Source organism: Camellia sinensis, chromosome 4, assembly GCF_055761805.1.
Source record: "Camellia sinensis isolate YWXY chromosome 4, ASM5576180v1, whole genome shotgun sequence".
Classification (NCBI taxonomy): domain Eukaryota; kingdom Viridiplantae; phylum Streptophyta; class Magnoliopsida; order Ericales; family Theaceae; genus Camellia; species Camellia sinensis.
The window spans coordinates 217,005,398-217,030,040 of NC_138964.1; the positions used below are offsets into that span (position 1 = coordinate 217,005,398).

Below are 24,643 nucleotides of genomic sequence, written 5' to 3' on the forward strand. Positions count from 1 at the left end.
AGTGGGATGGAGAGAATAATAAAATTTAAGACGAACAAGTAATTTTTTAAAACTTTTGATGAAATTTAATGAAAGATTGGAATAACCCATATCAAAACAAATTTTTACTCATTTAAAATCAAACGAAAAATTTAATAAATGATTAGAGATGGTGTATCTATTTTTCTTGTCAGATCAGCCGTTTCCAAAATTTTCATAACTCATTCCTTAATTAAATCCATTAATCAACTTTCATTCTCTTGAAATTCAAAATTCCCTCCTTGCAATCTATTTTTCTTTCCAAAATTTTCACAACTCATTCCTTAATTAAATTCATTAATCAATTTCCATTCTCTTGAAATTCAAAATTCTCTGTCTGGAATCTATTTTTCTTTCCAAAATTTTCATAACTAATTCCTTAATTAAATTCATTAATCAACCTTCATTCTCTCTTGAAATTCAAGGTTGCCTTTGGTAGAGCTTTCTAACTATGATTTGAGAGTAGGAGTTATATTTTGAATTTGTAAGTGGAATTATGATTTGAGTGTTGAAAATTTGATGTGACATATGATATTTGATATAAAAACTTATAACTCATAACCAAACATACAACTCAAAATTTTATTAAAATACATAAAAGAATTTAAAAATTCAGAAAATATTTTTTTGAATATATAATAATTAACATATGTCAATTATAAAAAAATTAAAAATAAATAAATAAATAAAAATTTATACTATTCCGATCAATCGACCAAACGACTGGTTAGTCTAAATTTTTCCGCCTTTGATAAAACTTTCAAAACTGAGCGTAGAATTAACTGTGGAAACTATAAACAAACATCCCACGCAAATAAAGGGCTGGAATCCTGGTTTGAAAACCATTCCAAACAGGGTCCAAAATACTCTCTCCCCGCAATCTCTCTCTCTCTCTCTCCATAAATACCGACCCCTCTCTTCCTCACCTTCCACATCCTACATTAACTCTCTCTCTCTCTCTCTCTCTCTCTCTCTCTCTCTACACACAGAGGGCCTTTTGTTAGAATGGCAAAGGAAGTTGAGAAAACAGTAGTAACAGAGCAGGAGTTCTCAGCCAAGGATTACCACGACCCGCCTCCAGCTCCGCTAGTGGACGTGGCGGAGCTGACAAAATGGTCGTTCTACAGAGCTATCATTGCAGAGTACATAGCCACACTTCTCTTCCTCTACATCACCGTCCTCATCGTCATCGGTTACAAGAGCCAGATTGACCCCATCAAGAACCCTGACCAGTGTGGCGGTGTCGGCATCCTCGGCATCGCATGGGCCTTCGGCGGCACGATCTTCGTCCTTGCTTCCTGCACCGCCGGTATTTCTGGTTAGTATAACCTAAAACCATTATTTACCATTTTACTAATTTAAGCCCTAATAATTATACATATTTTTTTATTAGTTAAGATTGTGTCACTGACCTTTGTAAACAATAATTATTCTACCTGCACAAAAATATATGGCTGAATTGATGTAGGATTAATAAAAAGTGAGATTCATCTCATGTAAAAGGGTTCTGTTTAATTTTATATTCAATTTTTATGTTTCTAATTATTTATTTTGGAAAGAATTGAATTGTCCAATATTTTGATGTGAGCTCAAAATAAGGTGATTCATCCTATTTATTTATTTTTAATTTGGATCTTTTACAATCATATCATCTCACCTTATTATATTATTTCGTCATTTTTGCTTGGGTGAAGTACCAATAAATGCTAAATTTAGATTTTGTGAACTGATTAGTCCCTAGGTTTTTCTTATGTACCCAAAAGTCTTGTTATAAGTGAAATTACTTTAAGGGATGGGGGCAGAACACGCGTGTGTGGAAAACAAAGGGTGAATGTGGGATTTTGTAATAGGCTGAAATTACACATTTACACCAAGTTCATTATAGATTTTTTGTGTTTTCCCTCCTTTGCAATCGAATCTCACACTATCAGGGTAGGAAAGATTCTGTATTCCCAATGTTGAATTGTTGCGTAGTTAATATGACATTGGGTTCCAATGTTCTTCGTTGCAACTTCCAGAAGTCATGAGATTGAGGCACATTAGGATACAGAAACCCTACATTGTGTGAACGAGGGATTGGGTGTTAGAGCCAGCTGACATTGAATTTGTATTGTTGAATGGGTGTTGCGGAGATGACAACGCCACGACCAAGTTAGTGATGTTTATTTGAAAAGGAGTCGGGAATGGGAGGCCTATCGATAGGGTTTGCTAGCGTAGAGTTAGGGGTTATAACGTTGGGGTTTAATACTGATGTTGTATGCCTTTTTTGTGGTATGTGCTTGGTATTTGGTCCACCACTGTTAGATTTTTAAATTTTGTTGGGTTTAGATTGTTTGGCAACGTCATCTGGTATTCAATCTTGTGTGTTGATGTGTGTTTTTTTTTTTGGTAGGATCAACCATTCTGTGTTTCTCTTTCACTTCTAGGTTGGGGTATTATCCGGGTGGCACATTTTGCAATTGGATTGTGATGTTAATGGGTGATATATGAGAATTCCACATACACATTAAACCATATAACCAAAATGTGGTCCTGGTTATGTGATCCTAATGTCTATGTGGTTTGGCATTACATGTTGGCCAACCTAGGTGTAGTGTCCTGTGTTGTGGAACTGTAGATGTGTTGGATCTGCTTATATAACACGGCAGTAACACCGTACTCAACTGTGTCGTTGAACGATATGAAAATAAGTAGTGGTGGTTATATTGTCAATGTGTATGGACATTGTTCTGTCAAGGTTTTCTAGCGTTTTTATCGTTTTAATGTGTTCTTATTTTTAAACCAGTATGGTTTTAATCTCACACACCTAGCAATTTGTTCCCAAAATGAATCATTAAAAAGGGTATTCTAGTCAAGAGATACGCCTTTTCAAAAAAAAACTAGGACCAATCCGTCCATAAGAAAACTCTTAGGACTAAATGGATCAACTCTCCCCCATATAGGATTTATGGGTAAATTCTCCTTTTTGTTTTGTAGTATATTTTAAAATTATATTTATTATTGGAAAATGTTACGAACCCCAAATAATCTACCAAACTTCGACCCGCACAAACTCACACATGTGAGAGATTTGGCAGAAAATTTAGTAGATTAATTGGGATCCCTAACATCACTCTTTATCATTTATTTATTACAATAAATGCTAAAAATATTTAAATGCTAAAAATATTTTAAAATATTATGGTTTTGTTTGGTTTGTTTTTAAAATATTTCGATATTTCTTTAGAAAATTATTTTCTTATCGCTGCTTATTTGCGATAGCTTCCAAGACTTTCAACTTTTAGGTTCTCCTTTATTTTCCTTCTTATATGTAGTTACGTCAATATCTATGTTTGTGTTTGTTTATCTCGGTTATATACAATTGTTATACAAGTTTCAAATTTGCAATTCATTCAGAAATTAAACGAAATTTAGGGTTTGAGGATTTATTTTGATGTTTGTTAATTGTGAAAATCTTGATGAAGCTTGATTTTGTGAATTGTGACATGTTCTTGTATGAAAGGAACTGTTTTTCTTGATCTCGATTGGATTATTTAATTTTTATTATTATTTATTTTTGAAAAAATCTCTATTGGAGTTTTGTCATTTAACTGTGTGATGTAAGGGAAAGACTTTAAATTGTACTTGAAGGGTTAAGTTGCTTGGGCGTATTAATAGCAAAATCAAAGAATCAAACTTTGATTAGATAGTATATTAGTATCTACTTGTTTATATATATATATATATATATGTTCTTCAAAACCAAACATTCGAGGGTTTGGGAAAGATTCCAGCATTCACCCGAACTTCTTCCACCCAATTTGATTCGGATTTCGGAGTCCTTCTCCTCCAGATTTGACATTCATTGCAACCTATGAAATACAGATACTTCTAGATGAGAGTTGTATTTGTATCGAGTATCAATACTTTTTGGATACTAGCATAAACCTATTTGATACTTCTTAAACGTATCTATAATTTGAAATTTATTTTATTTTATTTCAATCAAGTACTAAATCGGCTATTCAATTGATCCTAAAATCAGAATATGTGGAGAATTGATCTAAAAGAGAAGATCAAAAAGTTTTGAGTAGAACTAGAAGAGAGAAGAAGAATACAATGGTCAAACCCTTTATCTCACAAAAACGGCCACAATCTTTAACTACTCAATACTATTATCTCAAAGCTAACCGAAAACTATTACATAGAGCCATATATATAGGCAACGTAGGAAACCCTAATTAAAAATAACAAAGTAAATTATGACATTATTTGGAAGCCTAATCTCTAATAAAATAAGTAACTAAATGTACTAAGGTTTTAATTAAATTATTAATAATAAAAAAAACATAAATTAAAAAAAAATTACAAATAAATAAATTCCACATATCACGTTCCGCATCGCCTAGATCATGTAACTTATTTTGAAAGTTGAGTATTTCTTACATAGCATTAGAGTAATTGTTAGGATAAATACAAGAGTAGTTTCTAGGTAAGAAGAATTGGGAAACATTAAGAATAAAGCATGTCAAATTTGGTCCGAGTTTGAGTGGACATAATGAACCCTCAATATATCTTATATGAATATATTATCAATATTAATATATAAAGGGGGCTCATTTTGGTGTTGATCATGTACTGAAGTTGTGTATTATTTTCCTTCTATCAAGTTATGGGGCAATAATCAAAATTCTCACAAACTCCTTTCCACTTGGAAACATTAAAATCAACTTCCCACAAATTCACATCCTGACAACTTCTCCCGAAATTGCTTTTCACTTGCCAACTTTCTCTTTCAAGTCAAATGGTTTTCTATATGAATTGGAGGATGTCTGTGGTGCAAGTTCTATTATAGATAAAGTGTTTTCTTGCTCCTACTAGTGTTGCAACTTGAAGGATAACATTTTTGCTTAAAGGCCTCAAGGTGGGTTGGGTCTTTGATTAAATGATAATTGTCATTCAGTTTCTTGTTGCAGTGGAAAAAACAGAGTTGCAAAGTACATCGTCTCTGTGTGTATTATATATATATATATATTTGCTCTATCAAAGAGGAATAGACTTTCCAATTCCTCCAAACCAATAGTATGGAGAAGAACATTCAATTATCTCCTTGGATTTACTCAGTAATTTTATACTATCACCACCGCCTTAGTTTAAATGACATCACTTATGTTGGAAATTGGGCCGGGTATTGGACCCGAATTTGGGCACCCATGTGACATGACCCATGGCCCATTCAAATTACCCATGTAATTTGAATTTGATTTCTTGATTATCCTATTTGTTAGGATAATCTTCTATCTATCTACATCTATCCTATCCTTAGGAGATATAGATAGATGGATATATGTGGTTATATATTTGATTATATATTTTAATATATGGAATATTAACGTGATGTGGTTTTTTATCCATAACATTTTTTCCCTATACTCTCTCTCTAACTCTCTCCCATCAGAGAACGATCCAGCATTTGCACTGTGACTAGTATGGGTAATACTCATACTGTAGTATCACTCCATTGCTGGGTGTTCATAGTTCATGGTTGTCAAGCACGTGATTTACTAACAACGTTCTTTGTTTCGGATTCTTTTACACAATATATGGTTTGAATCCTTTTACCTGCTGCGTTATCTGTATCTTACATTGGTATCAAAGCCATAAATGGGTATTTTCGTGCTTGTTTTTGTGTATTAAAATATGTATATAATTATATATATATATACACGTGATATATGCATGAAAAATTAATATTTCTTCGAACTTTCTCCGATCAACTTGAAATTTACATATGTTGTATATTTCATGTAAAATATATCTGCAAAGTTTCATGAAAATCCAACGGTCGGATTTTGAGAAAAATGGAGATTCATATTTAATTTTTTGTAACTTTGACTGCATGCTGGTTTTAAACGCTTTGTTTTTATGTTATGAAAATTATATATTTGGAATCCTTGTTTCGATACCTTCGAAATGGTATATTATGGGCCTGATTCCGACTTACGGTTGATGAGAAACAATAAACCCTAATTTGGGTTCGTTTTGTGTTTTTGGTGGCTTAAGGAAGAAGATGAAGTGTAGAGTTTCTGCACTTCCACTCTCATTAGAGAGAGTGTGCTACACTCCATTATTTGTGTTTGTTAAATGTCATTTTTGATACCACCATTGTTTTTATTTTGGAAAATAGAGTCCGGCAGTACCAAAATTGGACCAGAAAACACACCGGAAGGCAGCGCGTGTGCCTCACGCGCCAACTGACGCTGTCAGCGGCGGCCACGTGCCATCACGCTTCCCACGCGCTTCCACGCGCCATCACGCGTGTCAGCCACGTTGTCCACGCGCGCCGTGCGCCAAGCCGACCCGCACTGTTTTCAGCGCTGGCTTGTCTGGTTTGGCAGCTGGGTGTAAGGCGCTGTTTGTTGTTTTTTAAAATATAAAATTGTTTTAAATGGGCATAAGTAATTCGTTATAGTTTTGTTTTATGTGTGGTTGGTACTGTTAGACTTAGAATTAAATTTTTAATCTACTGTAAAATTTTCAAAATTTTATGAAAATAAAAATATTTTTCCTGAAATAATAATTCATTATTTCTGCTTTAAAATACTTCTGGTGTTGCATGACTAAGTTTCTGGGACTGAAATTTTTTCGGTAGACTGCTGTAATGGTTTACTATTTACTGGTATGATTTTTTCTTTTTCCCAGATTCTGGAATATTTATTTATGATTTTATGGGTATTTATTAATTATTTGAAATTCCAAAAAAATTTCAGAAGTGATATACTTTCTGTTATGGCATAATCTGAATATTAAACATAGCATGTTATTTTTTGCCTAGAGAATTTCTAATATGTTGTGATTAGAATAACATGATTAATTGTTTTTTATTTAAATTCCATTATTAAATGTAACATAGCGTGAGTTGATTGTGAATCTACATTAAGATGCTATTGTATGGAATTAGAATATTTTATCATGCTTTAGACATGCCATAGTCAGTGAGAGGTTGTTCGGTTAAAAGAAATCTTTGTAGATTTACTCCTAAAAACTAATATTTTGCGCATGAATTAAATTAAATTTTTGGATAATTGTCACCTGTGGCGCAAAAGATGATTACGAGCATAGCGGATTTTCGATCTTGCGACTCGTGTAATATTGTCACTATTTAATATAGATTTTTGCAGCAAAATTATATTATGCTAATCAAATTAATCCCAATGTGAATTTCTCTCTAAATTGACTTAGCTTATGGAAGTTAATTTGGTTGACCTAAACTTAGTAGAGATGTTCAAATGTGAACAATGTAATCCTATTCTTTAGATGAGCAAAAAGTCTTGGAGATTTTAGGTTAGAGTTTAATTGAGCCAAAGTAAGGAAACATGACTCAAAGTCGCCGTGGTTTGTTGCATTGTTTGACACAATAAAAACTGATGTGTGCGCTATGATTAGCGGCATGCTACGTAGTTTTGATTGGTGAGTTTTGGAGTTGTGAAATTAGTAAGCCTTCAATAGATCTGTATATGATCTTGACTATTGAGCTGCACGGATTGACTTTGTAATTTAACTTGTAATAACGTTGCATCATTAGATAAAGTGACATTCAAGAGTCACGTCATCCAAGAAATGCGAGTTTAAATGAATTAGTCATTAAGTATAAGACGAGTAACCAGTATGAGCAGTGTTTTGCTCTCTACCCAACTGTTGGGAGTGGATGGAGCAAAAATTTCACGCACTATAATAGTGTGCATTAAAGTATCACTTGAAATTAAAAGATTAGCGCTTAGTAGCAGCAAAAATCTATTAACACTTAGTGAAAAGATTAGCATCAAGTGACTGCAAAATCTATTGCATTGCCAACTTGTCTAAGTCTGGACACTTACTGTTTCCACACTTGAGTGTGAGACATGATGAGGTGCTTCTTTGTATGATTCCTTAGCTAGGCTAACGCTTTTGAATAACGTTTACCACTTAGCAAACGTTGTAACATAGTAATGAAAAGGTCAAGGCCGACAAGGTTGTTATGACTCTAAGAATTTGACGCATGGCTCATGAGAGCATTGTGTTGAATTAGACTCTTTAGCCTAATTCGCGCTTAAGTTACTTCGGGAGTTGTCATAGATTGATAGCTTATTCTCTCCTTCTTGTGGATAGTAGAATTAATTGCAAGTAACTATGAAGCGAGAAACAAAGATGGCAAGAGGAGTATCGTCATCTTTCAACTAGATGCAGTAAAGTGTATGGAAAATAAAATTGACTTGAAGGTGCAGGGGATTAGCACTTACTAGTTAAATTTGCGACTTAGGTGCACTTGATATCTCCATAACATCCTTTTATGATCTAGTAAACATGAATTTGTCGTGAGTCATTACCTAGTTGGGCCTAAAACCTTTAAAACTTGTCTTCGAGAATTCACACATTAGAACGATTGGAATTAGTTTATGACATTGGTCATGAACTGGTGGCTTATTATACTTAATCACATTAATGAGAAGATGACAGATGGTTTGAGTAGGCCCTCTTGGGCCCACTCGCTTGTGACATCTTGCTCTCATGTGAATGTGTAACTTTGTTCGCAATGGTTGCGCACAAGTAGGAAAGCTGCAGAAGGGCATTTGTATTGGCGCATTTAGTCCACTATGATATTTGTGACTTGATATGTGTAAGGGTATGATAGCTAGCCTCATTCTTGACACATTTATAGATTACGATACGCATCTTAGTCAAGGCTATTTGATCTCCCATAAGTCAAAAGTTTTGATATGATTTTTGACATTGCACACACGAGGTTGAGATCAATTAGATAAGAGCTTGTGCTTTTAGTTTTGACCAAGGTGGCAAGTATCTATTTGAGTTTTTTTTTAAAACTCTGTGAAGAGAGATGGATGCTTAGAAAGGCCCCGTTTGGTGTAGCTGTTAAAACAGCTTATAGATTATAGCTTAACAGATTATAGATTATGACTTTAATCAGAAGTTGTTAATCTGTTTGGTGTAGCAGTTGGATTATAGATTTAAGTTGCTGAGTAGTGTTTGTTAAATAAGCTGTGAAATAACTTTTTCAATTAATTTTTATTTTTTGTTTGTCTACATTTCTCATAAAAAAATAATAATAATAATCTATAGTCCATTTGGGTCTTTTTCTATTTTTAAAAAAATAAAAAATAAAAAAATTTAAGAGTAGAACCAAAAATTAACATGTCCACAGCAGAAGCTGATAATCAGAAGCAAGGGGTGAGCAGCTTCTCAGAATCAGTTTTTTTGAGTTAAAATAAGCTGTTAGAATCAGAAGCTGTTTGAAATAAGTTTAACCAAACAATCCAAAATAACTTTTTCAAAGCTAAAAGCCATAAGTTAGCTCTGAAAAGCTGAAACAAACACCCCCAAAATTGATTATTCCTAGTACTCAACAACACAATGGTGTAGTAGAGATAAGGAATTAAGTATTGTTTATGTTAGGTGGATGATGGCGCAAAATGTTTCCCAATTGGGAATTGCACTAGTTTGTTGCCTATATCCCTAACTAAGTGCCTTCCATATCAGATTTTACACTCCATTTAAGTAATGGGTTAGCAGAGAGCTATTTGTGGGCGATCTGTAACCATCAAGCAGCTTATCTTTATTTTACTTCTCTTAAGATTGCGAAGTTAAGACCTAAAGATCTAGGGCGCATTATTGTATGCTGTCTTGTAAAAACTTAGGGTTATGTGGCGCATTATTGTATGCAGTCATGTAAACCTTCTAGGTCATGTGCTTATAGATAAACAGCTTTGTGGGGATGTAACTAAGTCGCATAAAGTTTTCTTAGTAAAGGTGACGTGAATAGAGTTTTGGAACTCTATAAAATAGAGAATTCTAAATATAGTGGTTTATGTAGCCTAGTTGAGAATGGAAAGAAATTTTCAATATCCTAGGGACAGTGGGAGCGATGTGCCTACTAGTGGATTACTCCATTAGAGAAGAATACTCTACATTCTTAGTTGCGTGGTAGAGAATGTGAAAATTTTTCACGTCATCACTGGGTGATTGAGAGGGAAACATTCATGATTGCTCCGCAAGATGATAAAGAGCCTAGGATAATGCCAAAGGCTCTCTAGTCCCCTACTTTTAGAAAAGTGGATCAATGTTGCGCAGTTTGAGACAAAGTCTTTGAGGATTAACCATTTCTATAATTTGGTTGACTTTCCGCTATGACGCGAAACTGTTATAAAGTTACGCGCGATTTGGATAGTCATTTTTCAAGGCATAACGCTCACTAGATACCGAAAAGTCGCACCATTGAGGAAGGTGTAGACCATGAGAAGACTTTCTCCTGGGGAGTAAGGTTACTTTGACTTAGGCTATGATTGACATGAGTTCAGAATTTTGATTTGTGGACGTTGTGACCCAACTTCTCGTTGGAGAATTGGATAAGTAGATCCGTAGGGATTTACCTTTTGCTTTTATGGTGAAAAGTTAGGAGTGCAAAAAGGATTGCTAGTTCGAATAAATCTTTTACGGCCTAAAATAATGGTTCTTAGATTTCATTGAGCCATGATAGGCCAACGATGATCGATGAAGACCACTGAGGCATGATCAATGGTCCAAAAGAAGTTTTTCCTTACTTAGTCATTATGAGCCAGGAATTTATACGGTTGTCGCCATCTAGGGTTGGCAGTCCTCTGTTTTAGACATGATGGACATGGGTGATGTTATTTATATGCTCGGATGTAAGATCCTTAGAGATTGTTCTGTGAGAATTCTCAATTTGTCTTTAATGACTTACATAAGGAATATCCTAGAATGATTCTAAATGCGAAATTGCAAACCCATTGACTTACCTATCGGTAAAAGCTAGAGCCTTAGCTATTGAGTGAATCCTCGGATTGTCTTTGGGAGAAACAAATGACTTATATTCCTTGATTGTTTTTTTGTGGGAGCCTGAAGTATGCTATGTGGGCATATTCGACATAATGAGTGCTATCTCTTTAGATGGTCAACTGAGTAGTTTTAGACCTTGACGTTGCTTATTAGACTGTGGATAGGATGCTTTACTGGTAGTGTATAAATTTGCCCTTTGTAAGATTCAATGCGCTAGTTGGGCGCATCTTGAATGAACGTAAATTGGTCACCAAAATATCTTTAGAGAGGTAATTACGCAAGTGGTAGTGATCTTGAACCACTTCATGTGAGGCGCACATGGTGGATTCCGTTGTATATGCTTATCGCAAGAGGTGCTGATAAGGTTTATGCTTGGAATCCAGAATTGCGCAGACTGTGGTCGTGTTTTTTTTAAAATCAATCACTTATTTGTTGTGAGATGATGGGATGTTGACACTATTATGGTTTGTATTATAATGATTAGCAAATGATGATGTCAGCAAGCAAGATTGGCGCACTCACACGAGCAATCACCCTTGGTACTTGGGAGCAAGCACGGATGAGACTAGTGGTTTATTTTTATTTGGAGCCAAGAGAGGCTTAAATTATCCACTATATATGTCGCCTTGGTTACAACCAAGATGAGGTTGTGTTAAGGACCAAACATGGATGTTGGTACCCACTTTCCATGTTGTGCCTGTTATGATTAGCCAGATGCGAGATCTCATTTGGTGCCTGGAAGGCGAGCAAATAGAGAATTCGGGTTAGGCGCTAGAAAGAGACTAGACTAAGATCTGTACGGTGTATTGAGTATGACGTCACTCTTTTGGAAAAGTTACTCCATCGTAGCATGTATTCATACTCTATGTGCTTGGCGACCGAGTAATGAGGTGAGAGGATGGATCCCTGTTTCCTCACCGTGTGAGTCTTACGTGTCATTATTGATACGACTTTCACTTATGTACCCTTTTGTGACCTTTGACTGTGTCACAAGGTAAGGGGTTGATGTTCTGTTACTTTGGTATGTCGCTTGCGGTCATGTATGATTCGGCCTTAAGGGACATCACTGGGAAAGCAGTCAATCCTAAGCAGTTGTATATTCAGTGTTGACAACTCACATCGCTCTGTATGAGAGACGGATTGAGTGAATATATTGCAAGAATTGAGAGGGTCAAACATGTTCTTTTGAGGGATTAAAGATGTTTTTGGACTGGTGTAATTAGATAGGTCGGGGGTGTATGAGACTATTTCTATTTTTTGGATTGATGTCCCTATGCTGGCTCATTTTGAGTTTCTAGTATAGAGCTCCCACATGCAAGTGTTTCTCAGCGGTCGCATGGTTCATTGGCTAGTATGGGATTGTTCAATATTTGGGAGATTGAGATAGAGATGTGGCAGTATCATGCCAACTCATGTGCGAGTGGGAGATGTTGGAAATTGGGCCGGGTATTGGACACGAATTTGGGCGCCCATGTGGCATGACCCATGGCCCATTCAAATTACCCATTTAATTTGAATTTGATTTCCTGATTATCCTATTTGTTAGGATAACCCTCTATCTATCTACATCTATCCTATCCTTAGGAGATATGGATAGATGGATATATATGGTTATATATCCGATTATATGTTTTAATATATAGAACATCAGGAGATATGGATAGATGGATATATATGGTTATATATCTGATTATATGTTTTAATATATAGAACATCAGATACGTGATGTGGTTTTTTACCTATAACATTTTTTCCCTATACTCTCTCTCTAACTCTCTCCCATCAGAGAACGATCCAGCCTTTGCACTGTGACTAGTGTCGGTGATACTCATACTGTAGTATCACTCCATTGTTGGGTGTTCATAGTTAATGGTTGTCAAGCACATGATTTACCAACAAGGTTCTTCGTTTCGAATTCTTTTACCCGTTGTGTTATCTGTATCTTATAACTTAAAAGACTTTTCTTCATTTTTACGTACATATACATCTATGATAAATTGTATGTATATATAAATTTTATTTTGACTTTTTTTGTGTGATGTTGTGTATGAAGCTTTTCATAGTCATTGTTGCCTATGAAGCATGGGTACAGGTACGAATACGAATACTAGTACTGGTACGATACGCGTACATCAATACGATAAAATTTTTAAAAAATAGGGTACGGGTAAGGCTTGGTACGCTTGTAAAAAAATATTTATTTTTACCTTGGAGTAATGCAAAAATTAATTAAATGATTTAATTTGTTAAGGTTCAACCTACAATTAACATTTAATGTCAAAAGTAAAGGTATAAATCAAAATTAAATGTCAATATATTAAATAATTTACAAACCATAGTTTAATTTTAAAATCATGCTAAGTATAAAATAAAAAATAAAAAAGAAGTCTAGTGAAAGGAGTTTTATCTCTGCAGTAGAATAAAATATTATTTCAACTGAGGTACGGTACGGCTTAGGTATATACTAGGTACGTTTGGGTATTCCAAAAATTAAAAAGAAAAAGCTTGGGTATGTGTTGTGTACCCGGTCAGTACGTATGCAGAAGTACCATACGAGGAATATACATATTTGCTCTATCAAAGAGGAATAGACTTTCCAATTCCTCCAAACCAATATTATAGAGAAGAAGATCATTCAATTATCTCCTTGGATTTGCTCAATAATTTTATACTATCACCACCACCTTGGTTTAAATGACATCACTTAAAAGATTTTTCGTCATTTTTATGTACATATACATCTACCATAAATTGTATGTATATATATATATAATTTATTTTGATTTTTTTTGTGTGATGTTGTGTATGAAGCTTTTCATAGTCATTGTCGCTATATGCTTAGCTAAATATAGTGATCTATCTGCCTATAATTTTCATTTCTTTCACTGTTATTAATTTCCTATGTCAAATGTGTTACAAAGAGATTAAATAACTTCAATTTGATGATGGTATTGTTATCTCATGAAAAAAAAAACACAAAAATTGATGATATTCTAAACATAAAATTTAATAGGGACTTTGAATATTTTGTTGATTACTTTTTTATTTTTCTTTTTGTCCATTTTTTAAAAAAAATTACTGGGTTGCTGATCTTTTGAAGTAATTTACGGCATCATTTCTGGTAACATTTCATTTATACCATAAATTTTATATTTAGAATTGTTATTGTCTTTCAATGATTTATGCACTCTTTGTGCTTGCTATGACTCCTAGTAGTTTGAAAAATAGTCTTCACAAAATTACTTTTTAAATATATATATGTTTATATATTGTCATATCCTTAACATAATCCATATCTTACTTTTCCAGAATTTGTATCGATGTATCCATATTGTGTCATACCTCTATCATGTATCCCATTCCATGCTTTATAGATTCAACTAGTCACTTAATCTCTATCAATACTACACTTTGAATTTTTTTTGCGTGCCGTGACTTCTAGTAGCTTGAAATTAAGACTACTTGGTAGACTAGAAAGTTAACACATACTTGATGTGCTTGAATACATCGTAGGGAAGCATTGCAACTCTTGATGATAGTGGAGTTATATGCGGAGCATGGGATTGGAAGTAGAGAGCTTACATACTTCATGGTGGTTATGTAACTATTTATATAAAATAACTATGTGACTCTCAAATGATTTGATTAATTATCACCATCTAAATAAATTAATCAATTTTTATTCAACTTTTTCTAGAAATCTAAAGTTTGACTCAGCTTCGCCAAAATTAGAGTGTTTCCTAATTGTAGATAAATAAAGAAAAATAGTTTATCCTAAAAGATTTATGACAATTACTTTTAAATTTATATATATTTTTATTTATGGTCGTATCCTTTAACATAATCCATATCCTACTTTTTTCAGAATTTGTATTGATGTATCCATATTGTGTCATACCTCTATCTTGTATCCCTCTAGCCATGCTTTATAAATTGTAACTAGTCACCTAATCTCCACCAATACAATACTTTGTACTTATGTCTTAATGTGAGATAACACAAGTATATTGGAAGAAATACTCTATAATAATCTAATTGTAGGTTATATAGTATATGAATGATATTTCTCTGCTCCATGTAGGCATGTTTATATTCTAATTCTAATTTTCATGTCTTATTGTTTATCATAGTGTTAAGACTAATAATCAATCCATTAGAATAGACCTATGTTTCTAATTCTTCAGTTACTTTCGGGGATGGGAGCAAAATTTTAAGAACCTTAATATTTTACAGTAGTTCCCTTATGGTAGGTCTGAATTTCTGATATCATTTTATTTGTGAGATATTTCATAGTTCTGCATCATCTTTGACTCTCCTAATTCCTGATAACTAACACATCAATATCTAAAGGACTCTAATTGGCTTAGGCTGCATGAAAAACCACCAACTGATCTTAGTTTCTGCATCAACATTAGGAACAATTCTGCAGTTACTTGAACATATACATTCTTCCATTTTCAATTTTGGCCTGAAACATTTTATTCTTGAATTCATTTTCATAGTAGTGTTGGAGAAAATAGATGAGCAAGAAGGTTTCAAGCTGTTTGGGACGACAAATTCTCGTGAACCTGAAAATGCAGTAGAAATACTCGAGCAAAGGGAGCAAAAGGTCTTATTTCATGAATCCACTGAGTTGGGAAGAGCAAGCAACTTGCGCAAAAGTTTAGATTGGGATATTGCTTTTTTCACCAGTGCAGGTATGCTTTTACAAGAAATCTGAAATATTTGGTGCCTTCTGCCAATGTTAACTCATTTCATATGGTTAGAGCAAGTTAAAATTCGAAGTCATTAATGCTTCATGCGTGATCAGGACTTCTAGATCCAGAAGAGTTGTTTATTATAAATAAAGGATTTGAGAAGGTTGAAGCTCACCTATTACCCGTAACTCAAGAAGATCTGTGTACGCGGAGATATGCAGACTCAGAATCTACATTAGATAGTGATGACTTCTCTTTGGACAGCAACCAAAGCACTGAGGTTGATTTGTTTGAAGAAATAAGAACACCCATTGAGAAATCCAATATAATGTCCAATATTTGCAAGTCAGTTTGCAAATCAGGAGTTGGAGAAGCCCACAAACGGAAAACCCACTGTAAGTATATTGCAAATTCAGAACAAATCTTATTGTGAATGGAAGAAGAAATTTTTGCCTGTTCATTTTGTATGTGAATTGCAATGTGATTGCATTTAAGGTATCCCAAAGAGATTTAATGGGTAATCAGGCCTTCCACTATTGTTGCAGCAGGAAATATTGAAACCTCACTTGTCCTAAATTCTTTTCTTACTCTTAGGCTTAGTAAGCATAATATCTTGTGTTTAGAAGGATGGTACCTAGCCTTAGTGTCTTGTAAAAAATGTTATATGGTCTCCCTTTTTATGCATCTGTTTATCACAAATCTATGCTCAATATCTATGGTTGCTTCTTTTCAGCCTTGAAGAAACTTGATGACATCTCTCGAAATAGGGTATGTGCTATTGATTGTAGTCTTTCATTGTAATTGTTCTAGCATTTATTGAGAAATTAAGTTCTCTTGTATCTAAATATCAGGTGAAATCCACACCAACTTCTAGAAGGCAAAGCGTCTATATGCAAGGATCAAAAAGAGTTAAGGAGGTTGTCCATCCACAAATTGTCCAGGTATGTATAAATCAAAGAAAATGAGATTATATAGTTCCTTTTAGTATTTAGTATGCATAAGTGTTCATCATCTCAATTGCTCAAATTCCGCATTATTATTTATAACTTACAAGTTACAAGTTTGTCCAGGCATGTATAAATCGAAGACAATGAGATTATATAGTTCCTTTTAGTATTTAGTATGCATAAGTGTTCATCTCGATTGCTCAAATTGAAAGGCTGCATTATTATTTATTACTTACAAGTCACAAGTTTGTCCAACATTTGGTAGTCTAACATGTTGGATATGTAGACACAAGATTGTGTAAGGAAATGAAATTTTAACTCTAGGATATGAATTAACTGACTCAAATTAATTTGATCAATACAGGATGCTAAAAAGAACATGGTGTTAGTAGGACAAAGAAAAAAGATTTCCTTAGGGGCGGACCATGTCAAAATGGGAAATAAAGTTGCAACCCTTGGATCTGGTAAGAACCATCACATAATTTAAAAGTTCCTTTCTTCCAATTCTAATGGAATTTACATCAAAATGCATTGACTGTTACAGGAAAAGATTTAGTATCCAAGAAATCTGGATTGGGGAACTCATGTTGTTCCACTAGCTCTACAACATCCCTTGAATCATCTTCTTCAGTTTCTGTCACTACCAGTAATGATTCATCAGCTTCTTGTTCTCCATCTGGTAGTGCTTCGTCATTGAATTCTTCCTCAAACTCGAGAAGAAAAGCAGATTCCAAGAAAAGTAGACTTGCTGCCTCTAGTTCAACCTCCAAGACTCCTCTCAGGTGCTTACTAGGAGACAAAATTGTGTTGGAAAATCCTGGTTTGTCCACCCCTTCATTGTCCATGTCAAACCATTCTTCTAATGATCCTACAAAATCGACCAGAAATTTCAAACCTTCAGGTCTCCGAATGCCATCACCAAAGATTGGGTTCTTTGATGAGGTAGTTTTATTTTCTTCCAATTTGTTTAGTTCTATGTTATGAGTATTATTATTTATTACTTACAAGTTACAATTTTGTCCAGCATTTGGTAGTCTAACTTGTTGGATATGTAGACACAAGATTGTGTAAGGAAATGAAACTTAACTCTAGGATATGAATTAACTAACTCAAATTAATTTGATCAATACAGGATGCTAAAAAGAATGGTGAAGCTAATTCGTTTCCATTAAGCAGGATGAACACGGTGTCAGCAGGACAAAGAAAAAAGATTTCCTTAGGTGCGGACCATGTCAAAATGGGAAATAAAGTTGTAACCCTTGGATCTGGTAAGAACCTTCGTATAATTTAAAAGTTCCTTTCTTCCACTTTTAATGGAATTTACATCAAAATGCATTGACTGTTACAGGGAAAGATTTTATATTATCCAAGAAATCTGGATTGGGAAACTCATGTTCCACTAGCTCTACAACATCCCTTGAATCATCTTCTTCAGTTTCTGTCACTACCAGTAGTGCTTCGTCGTTGAAATCTTCCTCAAACTCGAGAAGAAAAGCAGATTACAGGAAAAGTAGTCTTGCTGCCTCTGGTTCAACCTCCAAGACTCCTCTCAGGTGCTCACTAGGAGACAAAATTGTGTTGGAAAATCCTGGTTTGTCAACCCCTTCATTGTCCATGTCAAACCATTCTTCTTATGAATCTCCTGCTAGCTCCATTGATGGATGGTCCTCAGAATCATCATCAACTGCCAACCAAAGCCCCAACTGTTTAGAGGTCAGTTTTCATACCAGTACTTCCAGAGGAGCTTGTTTAGGAAATGATGCCACCCAAGCATTAAATTTTCAGAGTTTCCCGCATGATGAATGTTTCGATGATCAAGAAAGTCATCAAACAAGGTTTCCAGATCCATGTCTTGAAGTAGTTAGGGGAACTGCTAATGATCTTGCAAAATCGACCAGAAATTTCAAACCTTCGGGTCTCCGAATGCCATCACCAAGGATTGGGTTCTTTGATGAGGTAGTTTTATTTTCTTCCAATTTGTTTAGTTCTATGTTATGAGTATTACCTTGTGAAGTCAGTATTTCAATCAAGTAAAGCTTATCTACTTTGGCAGGACAAAGCTACGCTGTCGACGGTAGGTAGAGATTTCCTGTTTCATTTTGGAGCGCAGAGTGCTTTGCCTAATATTAGTGGGGTGACAAACAGAAAAAGGCCGGATAAACTTCAGACTACTAGAATTTTACTAGAGAATGGGGATACAAAACTTGGTTCTATGCAAAATGGAGTGATGAATCCTTCTTTGAATGCCATTCGCAGATATGCAGCACAGAATCATGAGCTAGATAAAAATTCCCCAAAAATGTCCAGCACGTCTGCAACCTTGAGAAATTTACCAGGGAAAACTTCAAAAGGTCAGACTGATACATCTCCTCAATTGTGCAGAGAAAATTGCTCAAGATCTAGTAAAGTTATTGATGGGGGACATAATTCAAAAAAACTAGGCCTGCATTCTAGTTTGAAGGCAGAAAGGAAAAGAACAGAAGGGATATTGAAAAATGAAATGGGTGGAGAGAGCAAGAGGCCAATGACGAAAGAACATGAAAGGGCCAGCAGGCACCCTCTTGAGAATGACCCTCATTCACTTCATGACAACGAAAAAGAAAACATACCTAGTTTTGGAGATCATGTTAATGGTTTAAATAGATGTTTGGAGGTCATTGATCTCAACAGGGGCGTGGTGATAGAGCTCGAAGGGAAGAGGGGTTGCTCTCATTCCCACCTTGGTGACAATTTCGCTGAAAATGACAGAGCCCCCATATATTCATCATCCTTCTCTAAGGAGTACCTTTTTCCCCGCCAGCAGGTTTCACCAAATATGCTGTCAAAGACTGGACCACTCTCTCTTTCCACGACAGTTGAGTTCATGCCCAGCACAAGAACTCCATTGGCGGACAAAAATTCTGCTCCCATGTAGCAGCAGATTAATTCAGGTTTATAACAGAATCAGAATCAACGGTAGACAAGGCAGTGGAAAAGGTGTCAAAACACTCCATTACATGGCTTTGGAGATCAGATTTTTTTTTTTTTTTTTTTTATTATCTGAACCTAGGATTAACATTTCAAGGCATGGGTCTCTGTTCTATATTTCTCTCACCTGAGTTTATTAATCTTTAAGTTGGTTCTTCTATGAACACTTCCCATATATTAGCAAATTGTCCGATCAACCTTGTCATCTAGTGTTTTTTGATTGTGCAAGAGTTTAATTGGATTGGAGTTCATAGTACTTGTATAGGAAAAATTGTTCCTGAATAAACACATACTATTTGTCAGATCAGATATAATAAATGTGTTGGATTTCTCATCTGTTTTGAGATTTGAATGCTAGCGTATGCTTAGCACATATTAACGTGGAGAAAACAAGTAAGGTAATATAGAACATCATTAAATCCATTGACATTCCAGGCACTGAAGTTAGCCACTGAAAATGCAGCAGTCACTGATCCTGTTCTGTAAGGATAAATCACTAGTGCAACTCTCTCTCTCTCATTAATATGCTGTGAATAATCTGCAGGAAATTTGAGAGGGAATTTAACTCATCTTGCTCAGTGGATTCTCAGTGTTGGAAGGGACCAGTAAGTTAGTTCTGACACTTTGCTCCGTCATTTTTTGGGTGTAGACAATATTATTTAAGATGCCTTGCTTGCATTTGACTGTATGTATAGGATAGATAAAGTTTTGTCCCTCGTTTGATTCTTGAGATTATGGTGATGACATGTGACTCGATACTTGGCCTTGCTAATTTTGGTTTTTCTGACTTTTAGACATGTAATATGTATTTCATTGAGACTAGGCTTCTAGTTCTTCTGTTGATTTTATTTTTTATTTTTACAACGAGCACCAACTATTTCATTTCTACCATAAATCTCTCTCCCATTCTCTCTCATAAAAAAAAAGGAATCAAAATTTGATAAACAGTAAATCAAATCTCTCTCGTTCTCTCTCGTAAAAAAAAGAATTAAAATTTGATAAACAATAAATCAAACAATAATAAAGGTAGAGAGAAAACCATAAAAAAGATATGCATGTGGTTTGATGATATCAGAGTATTATCAAAGGTCTATGGGTGGGACTGGGTTGATTGTGGACTGTACCTCCTCTTTCACAGGCTCTTACAAAAGAAGTCCTTTGATGCACCAAGTTAGTAGGGGGTTTAGACAAAAGGAGAAGATAATAGAGATTAGGGTTAAATTAAAGTTATGTTTTGCATGTGGCCAACTTTTATATAACACATTCTTTTAGATCTCTCTCTCTCTCTCTCTCTCTCTAGTGATTGGAGGAATAATTTGAAAGGGGAAGCAGAGGTAGAAGTGATTTGAGGAACGGGCGGTGGATTTTTCATATGAACTCCCCATTTTGCAGGGGGTGGAGGGGAGTCTGGGGTTTGAAATGGGGCTGGAAATAGGGTAGGATCAAGCTTTGAGGTTCTGAGGTGTCATTTGGAATTGATGATAGAGGCCTTTTTATTCTCCAGAAGGTAGACAAAAACATTGGTTGTAGTTATTGGTGGTTGCTCGAGCTATGAATAGTTTAGTGAAGTAGTTAAGAATGTGAGAAAGTTGTCTGATAATAGTGATAAAAGGGTGGATGAGAAGATCAATAACTGCACTAGTCTTGAGAAAATTGAATTGAAGAAATCGACTAATTTGGGGAGGGAGGAGATTCGTGAAGCTATTAAGGTAAAAAAAAGAAAGAAAAAAAAAAGAAGAAAACTTATCTTCTAGCAAGGAAAGGAACTAAAAAGGCTTCAATGTAGGGTTAATTATGAAGGGAAGGGAAGAAAGGGAGTGAGGTTTGGTGGGGTAGTGTAGTGTGGAGAATAAGGTTGAGCATTCCCATCTTGGAGGAGAGATTTTAGATATGAAGAAAAATTTTAGCGCCTTATTTCACTCCACAATAAACCCCTGACCCCTGGTCCATTCTACTTACAACTGTATATGGCACATTCTTTAATAATTTGTGATTTGTGTTGTCATTGATGAGTCATTGTAACCAATATACATAATAATAATAATAATAATAATAATAATAATAATAATAATAATAATAATAATAATAATATAAAAAGAGTTATGTGGGTTATTTTGGGTGAGCAGTGTCATATGTCCTTTTGATGTTATAGAAGTTCCTTTGTTTATTCATTCTACCCAATAAATTTAATACTTGTACATGTTTGGCTCATTCATTTAGAGTGCCCACACTTGAGGCAGCATTAATTATCTTGATAGTTAAGTTAAACCCTTTGTAACAACTTAAGCTTTTAGATGAAATGGTCATTAACAAGTTAGATTTACTAGTGAAATCTATATTATCTTTGACATCTTCTCTCAAGTTTCGAATATATGCGCCTTGCTTAGGTCTGATTAGTGTTGAAAACTTGATAATTATTTAGCACAGTTTATGTACAATGTTTCTTTTATTCCTTATATAAATATTTCTAATCTAAGACAGGTGTGGAGCTAAACAATCCGGTCAGCTAGGTTCATCTTCTCAAGCACTTGATGGCATCCTTGGTTTTGAACAAGCAAATGCTTCCATGATATCACAGCTTGCATCAGTTGGAAAGGTTAAAAAAATGTTTGCACATTGCTTGGATGGCACTAATGGAGGTGGAATCTTTGCTATTGGAGCCAAAACTAAACTCCGTTGGTCCCAAACCAGTATATGATTTTACATCATGATTTCTAATTTGCAGTGAAACTATGAGATATTTTAATTTTGGGATGAGTTTTGTCTTCATTACAAAATTGGTATTTGAAGTACTTTTTGCATCCTTTTGATGGAATGGAAGTGGTTATTTAGCTTGGATTTTAGTATCTGACTCAAGTTGACCAAGTTGATGCTTTAAATTGTCTATTTCCCCTCATGTGGAGTAATATTAAAAGACATTTATAATATTCAATGACACTGTAAAATAACCAAAATATTGTCATACCAGCCATCACAAAGAATTCACCCAAAAAAGCCATCACAAAGACCGTTGGTTTCCCTCTCTACCTCTGAACTATCTTTCTGTGTCACTTTAATTGCCTCACCATGATTAGAGATTATTGGTTGATGGCAACCGAAAACAAATGACTACGTTTTCAACTATTGTGTCTATCTCTTTCCTATCAACCCAATTAAATTTATCACACGACCATATGAACCACCATGGCAAGACTACCACCTTTACATCAGCTTCATCAAGACACATCAACTCTGTCAGGATCCACCAATTTTAAGCTACAATGGCTAGATATAATTAAATCAATGAGCTTTAGTTTGAACCACTAAGCTCCAATTTCTTGACTTCAAGTCTGAACCTTCTGCTCCCACTCTCTCTCCAAGCGATTAACAATCTAGACCTATCTTAGGCTCAACATCGATATGGTTTGTAAGATTAATGTGACATGTTGGGGCTTTTTTTTTTAAACGAATGGCTTTGTGCTTATGTTGAGACAAAAATTAAAAAGATAGAAGATTGAATCAATGGCGATGCATAATTTCTGCCATGCTTAACAGGAAATCAATCACCATCTCCACCAACAACACAGACACCTCCCACTTCTCCCTTGACCACCATAGGTTCCCCTTTCTATGTTTTTGTTTTTTTGTTTTTTGAGAAAAACTTTTCGTATTGTACATAATTTTTTTTCCCTTAGATTTTCCATACTATTCGATACATTAGTAACCACTTATTGAATTTTGTCAAATTATGCCCTGTGCCCTAACCACGTGGGGTCGGCTACATGATTTTTTTTGCCATTCCACTTTGTCAAGAACTATATGCTATTCTTTCTAGTAACTTTCTCAGGCAATGAGTGAGAAAAAAAGTTATCCCACACCTACTTAGGAAAAGAAGTGAGTATTTAAATCTTGGGTAATGATTGTTAAATTTACTTCAAGGAATAAAATAACATGCAAGGAACACCCTTACTCAAGAATTAAGTTTCTATTTGCATTAGCAATTAGATTATGAAGAAATGAGCCGCCACTATATCTATTTTCTTTCATCTATTAGTAATTATTATTATTATTATTTCAATTTTAGAAGAAAGAGATATTAATATAGCATATGATTGTTAATTTTAAATCTATTTTTAATGGACTTGCTAGTTGCTACTGCATAACATTCTTTTATTATTCTTGTCTCTTTATAGTTCCTCAATCGGGTTTGATCTCGGTTCAAGAATCTTGTCTAAATTACAGTTCTTTTCTTATCTTGGGCACATTACAATGCTATTTTGAAGGCAATTGAGGTGGGTCATGATGTTCTACAACTTCCCACAGATGTATTGGATTAGTCAGTCTGGGAAAGCAGTGGTAATTGATAGTGGTACAACCTTGGCATATCTTGCAGATGACATGTTTACCCCACTAATGGAAAAGGTATGCCAAATCTTTTAAAGCATATTGACCTTGGACTCTTCCTATCAAAGACTGATTTGCTCTCTCTTCTTCTTCTTCTTCTTGTTCATTTTTTTTTTCTTTCTGTGTAATTAGATTATGGGCGCACAACCCGATTTGAAATTGCATACCGTTGAGCAGCAGTTCACTTGCTTTCAGTTCAATGGAAAGTACAGACCCTATATGGGATTTTTTCTTCTTCTTTTCTATAGTGAAATGTTTGCAGATTATTTATATTATGGAACTTACTTGCTTCAAGAATTTCACTTGTCGTTTTACATTCACATGGTGATAAGGCATAGTTGTTATATGCATGTATATATCTGGTGAGTTTTTATAATAAAAAAAAAAGGACACCAAGGGGGTGCTACTTGTGTAGAAAAAGCATCAAGGGGAATATCACCCCTTATACATTATAAGCAAATGAGAAATGAGTTATTTGGCGTGTCATTGCTAGAAAACTAGTTTCTCAAAAGCTTGAGTTGTTATTGACTTGGCCCAATAATATATGTCGAGTTCTCACACTCCACCTCCATGTGTGCCCCCTTTGCATGTGGAGAGGAGAGGCAAATAAATAGAATGGGGTGTAAACACAGGCAGGCCCGGCCCTGAGATTTCCGGGACCCAAAGCCAATAATCAATTAATAAATTTTTGGGGCCCTTCATATTTTTTTTTTCATTGAATGAAAAAAAATGAAAAAAAAAATGACGATAAAAGACAAAATTTGTGTCAAAATTACAAAAAATACTTAGTATTACATTACA

At 34.7% G+C, this 24,643-nt stretch overlaps 1 protein-coding gene across 7 annotated transcripts; it reads left to right on the top strand.

The window, feature by feature from the left end:
- The first annotated feature begins 802 nt into the window (after positions 1-802).
- On the top strand, positions 803-24,136 carry LOC114274293 (uncharacterized). Of its 7 annotated transcripts, none has more exons than XR_014328424.1 (12): positions 803-1,336; positions 15,351-15,545; positions 15,659-15,940; positions 16,279-16,313; positions 16,397-16,486; positions 16,857-16,956; positions 17,037-17,434; positions 17,625-17,760; positions 20,004-20,064; positions 21,941-22,134; positions 23,722-23,860; positions 23,975-24,136. XR_014328424.1 is itself a non-coding variant. In XM_082867569.1 (11 exons), exons 1-11 carry the CDS (start codon positions 1,024-1,026, stop codon positions 19,404-19,406), a joined length of 2,946 nt encoding a protein of 981 aa, XP_082723695.1. In that variant the 5' UTR covers positions 803-1,023; the 3' UTR covers positions 19,407-19,795. The 7 variants fall into 7 exon arrangements, 2 of the variants coding, with proteins under 2 accessions (XP_082723695.1, XP_082723694.1); XR_014328423.1 differs by having other exon boundaries at positions 23,762-23,860; XR_014328421.1 differs by lacking the exons at positions 23,722-23,860; positions 23,975-24,136 and adding exons at positions 17,841-18,448; positions 18,546-19,468 and having other exon boundaries at positions 20,004-20,068; positions 21,937-22,302.
- The last annotated feature ends 507 nt before the right edge of the window (positions 24,137-24,643 follow it).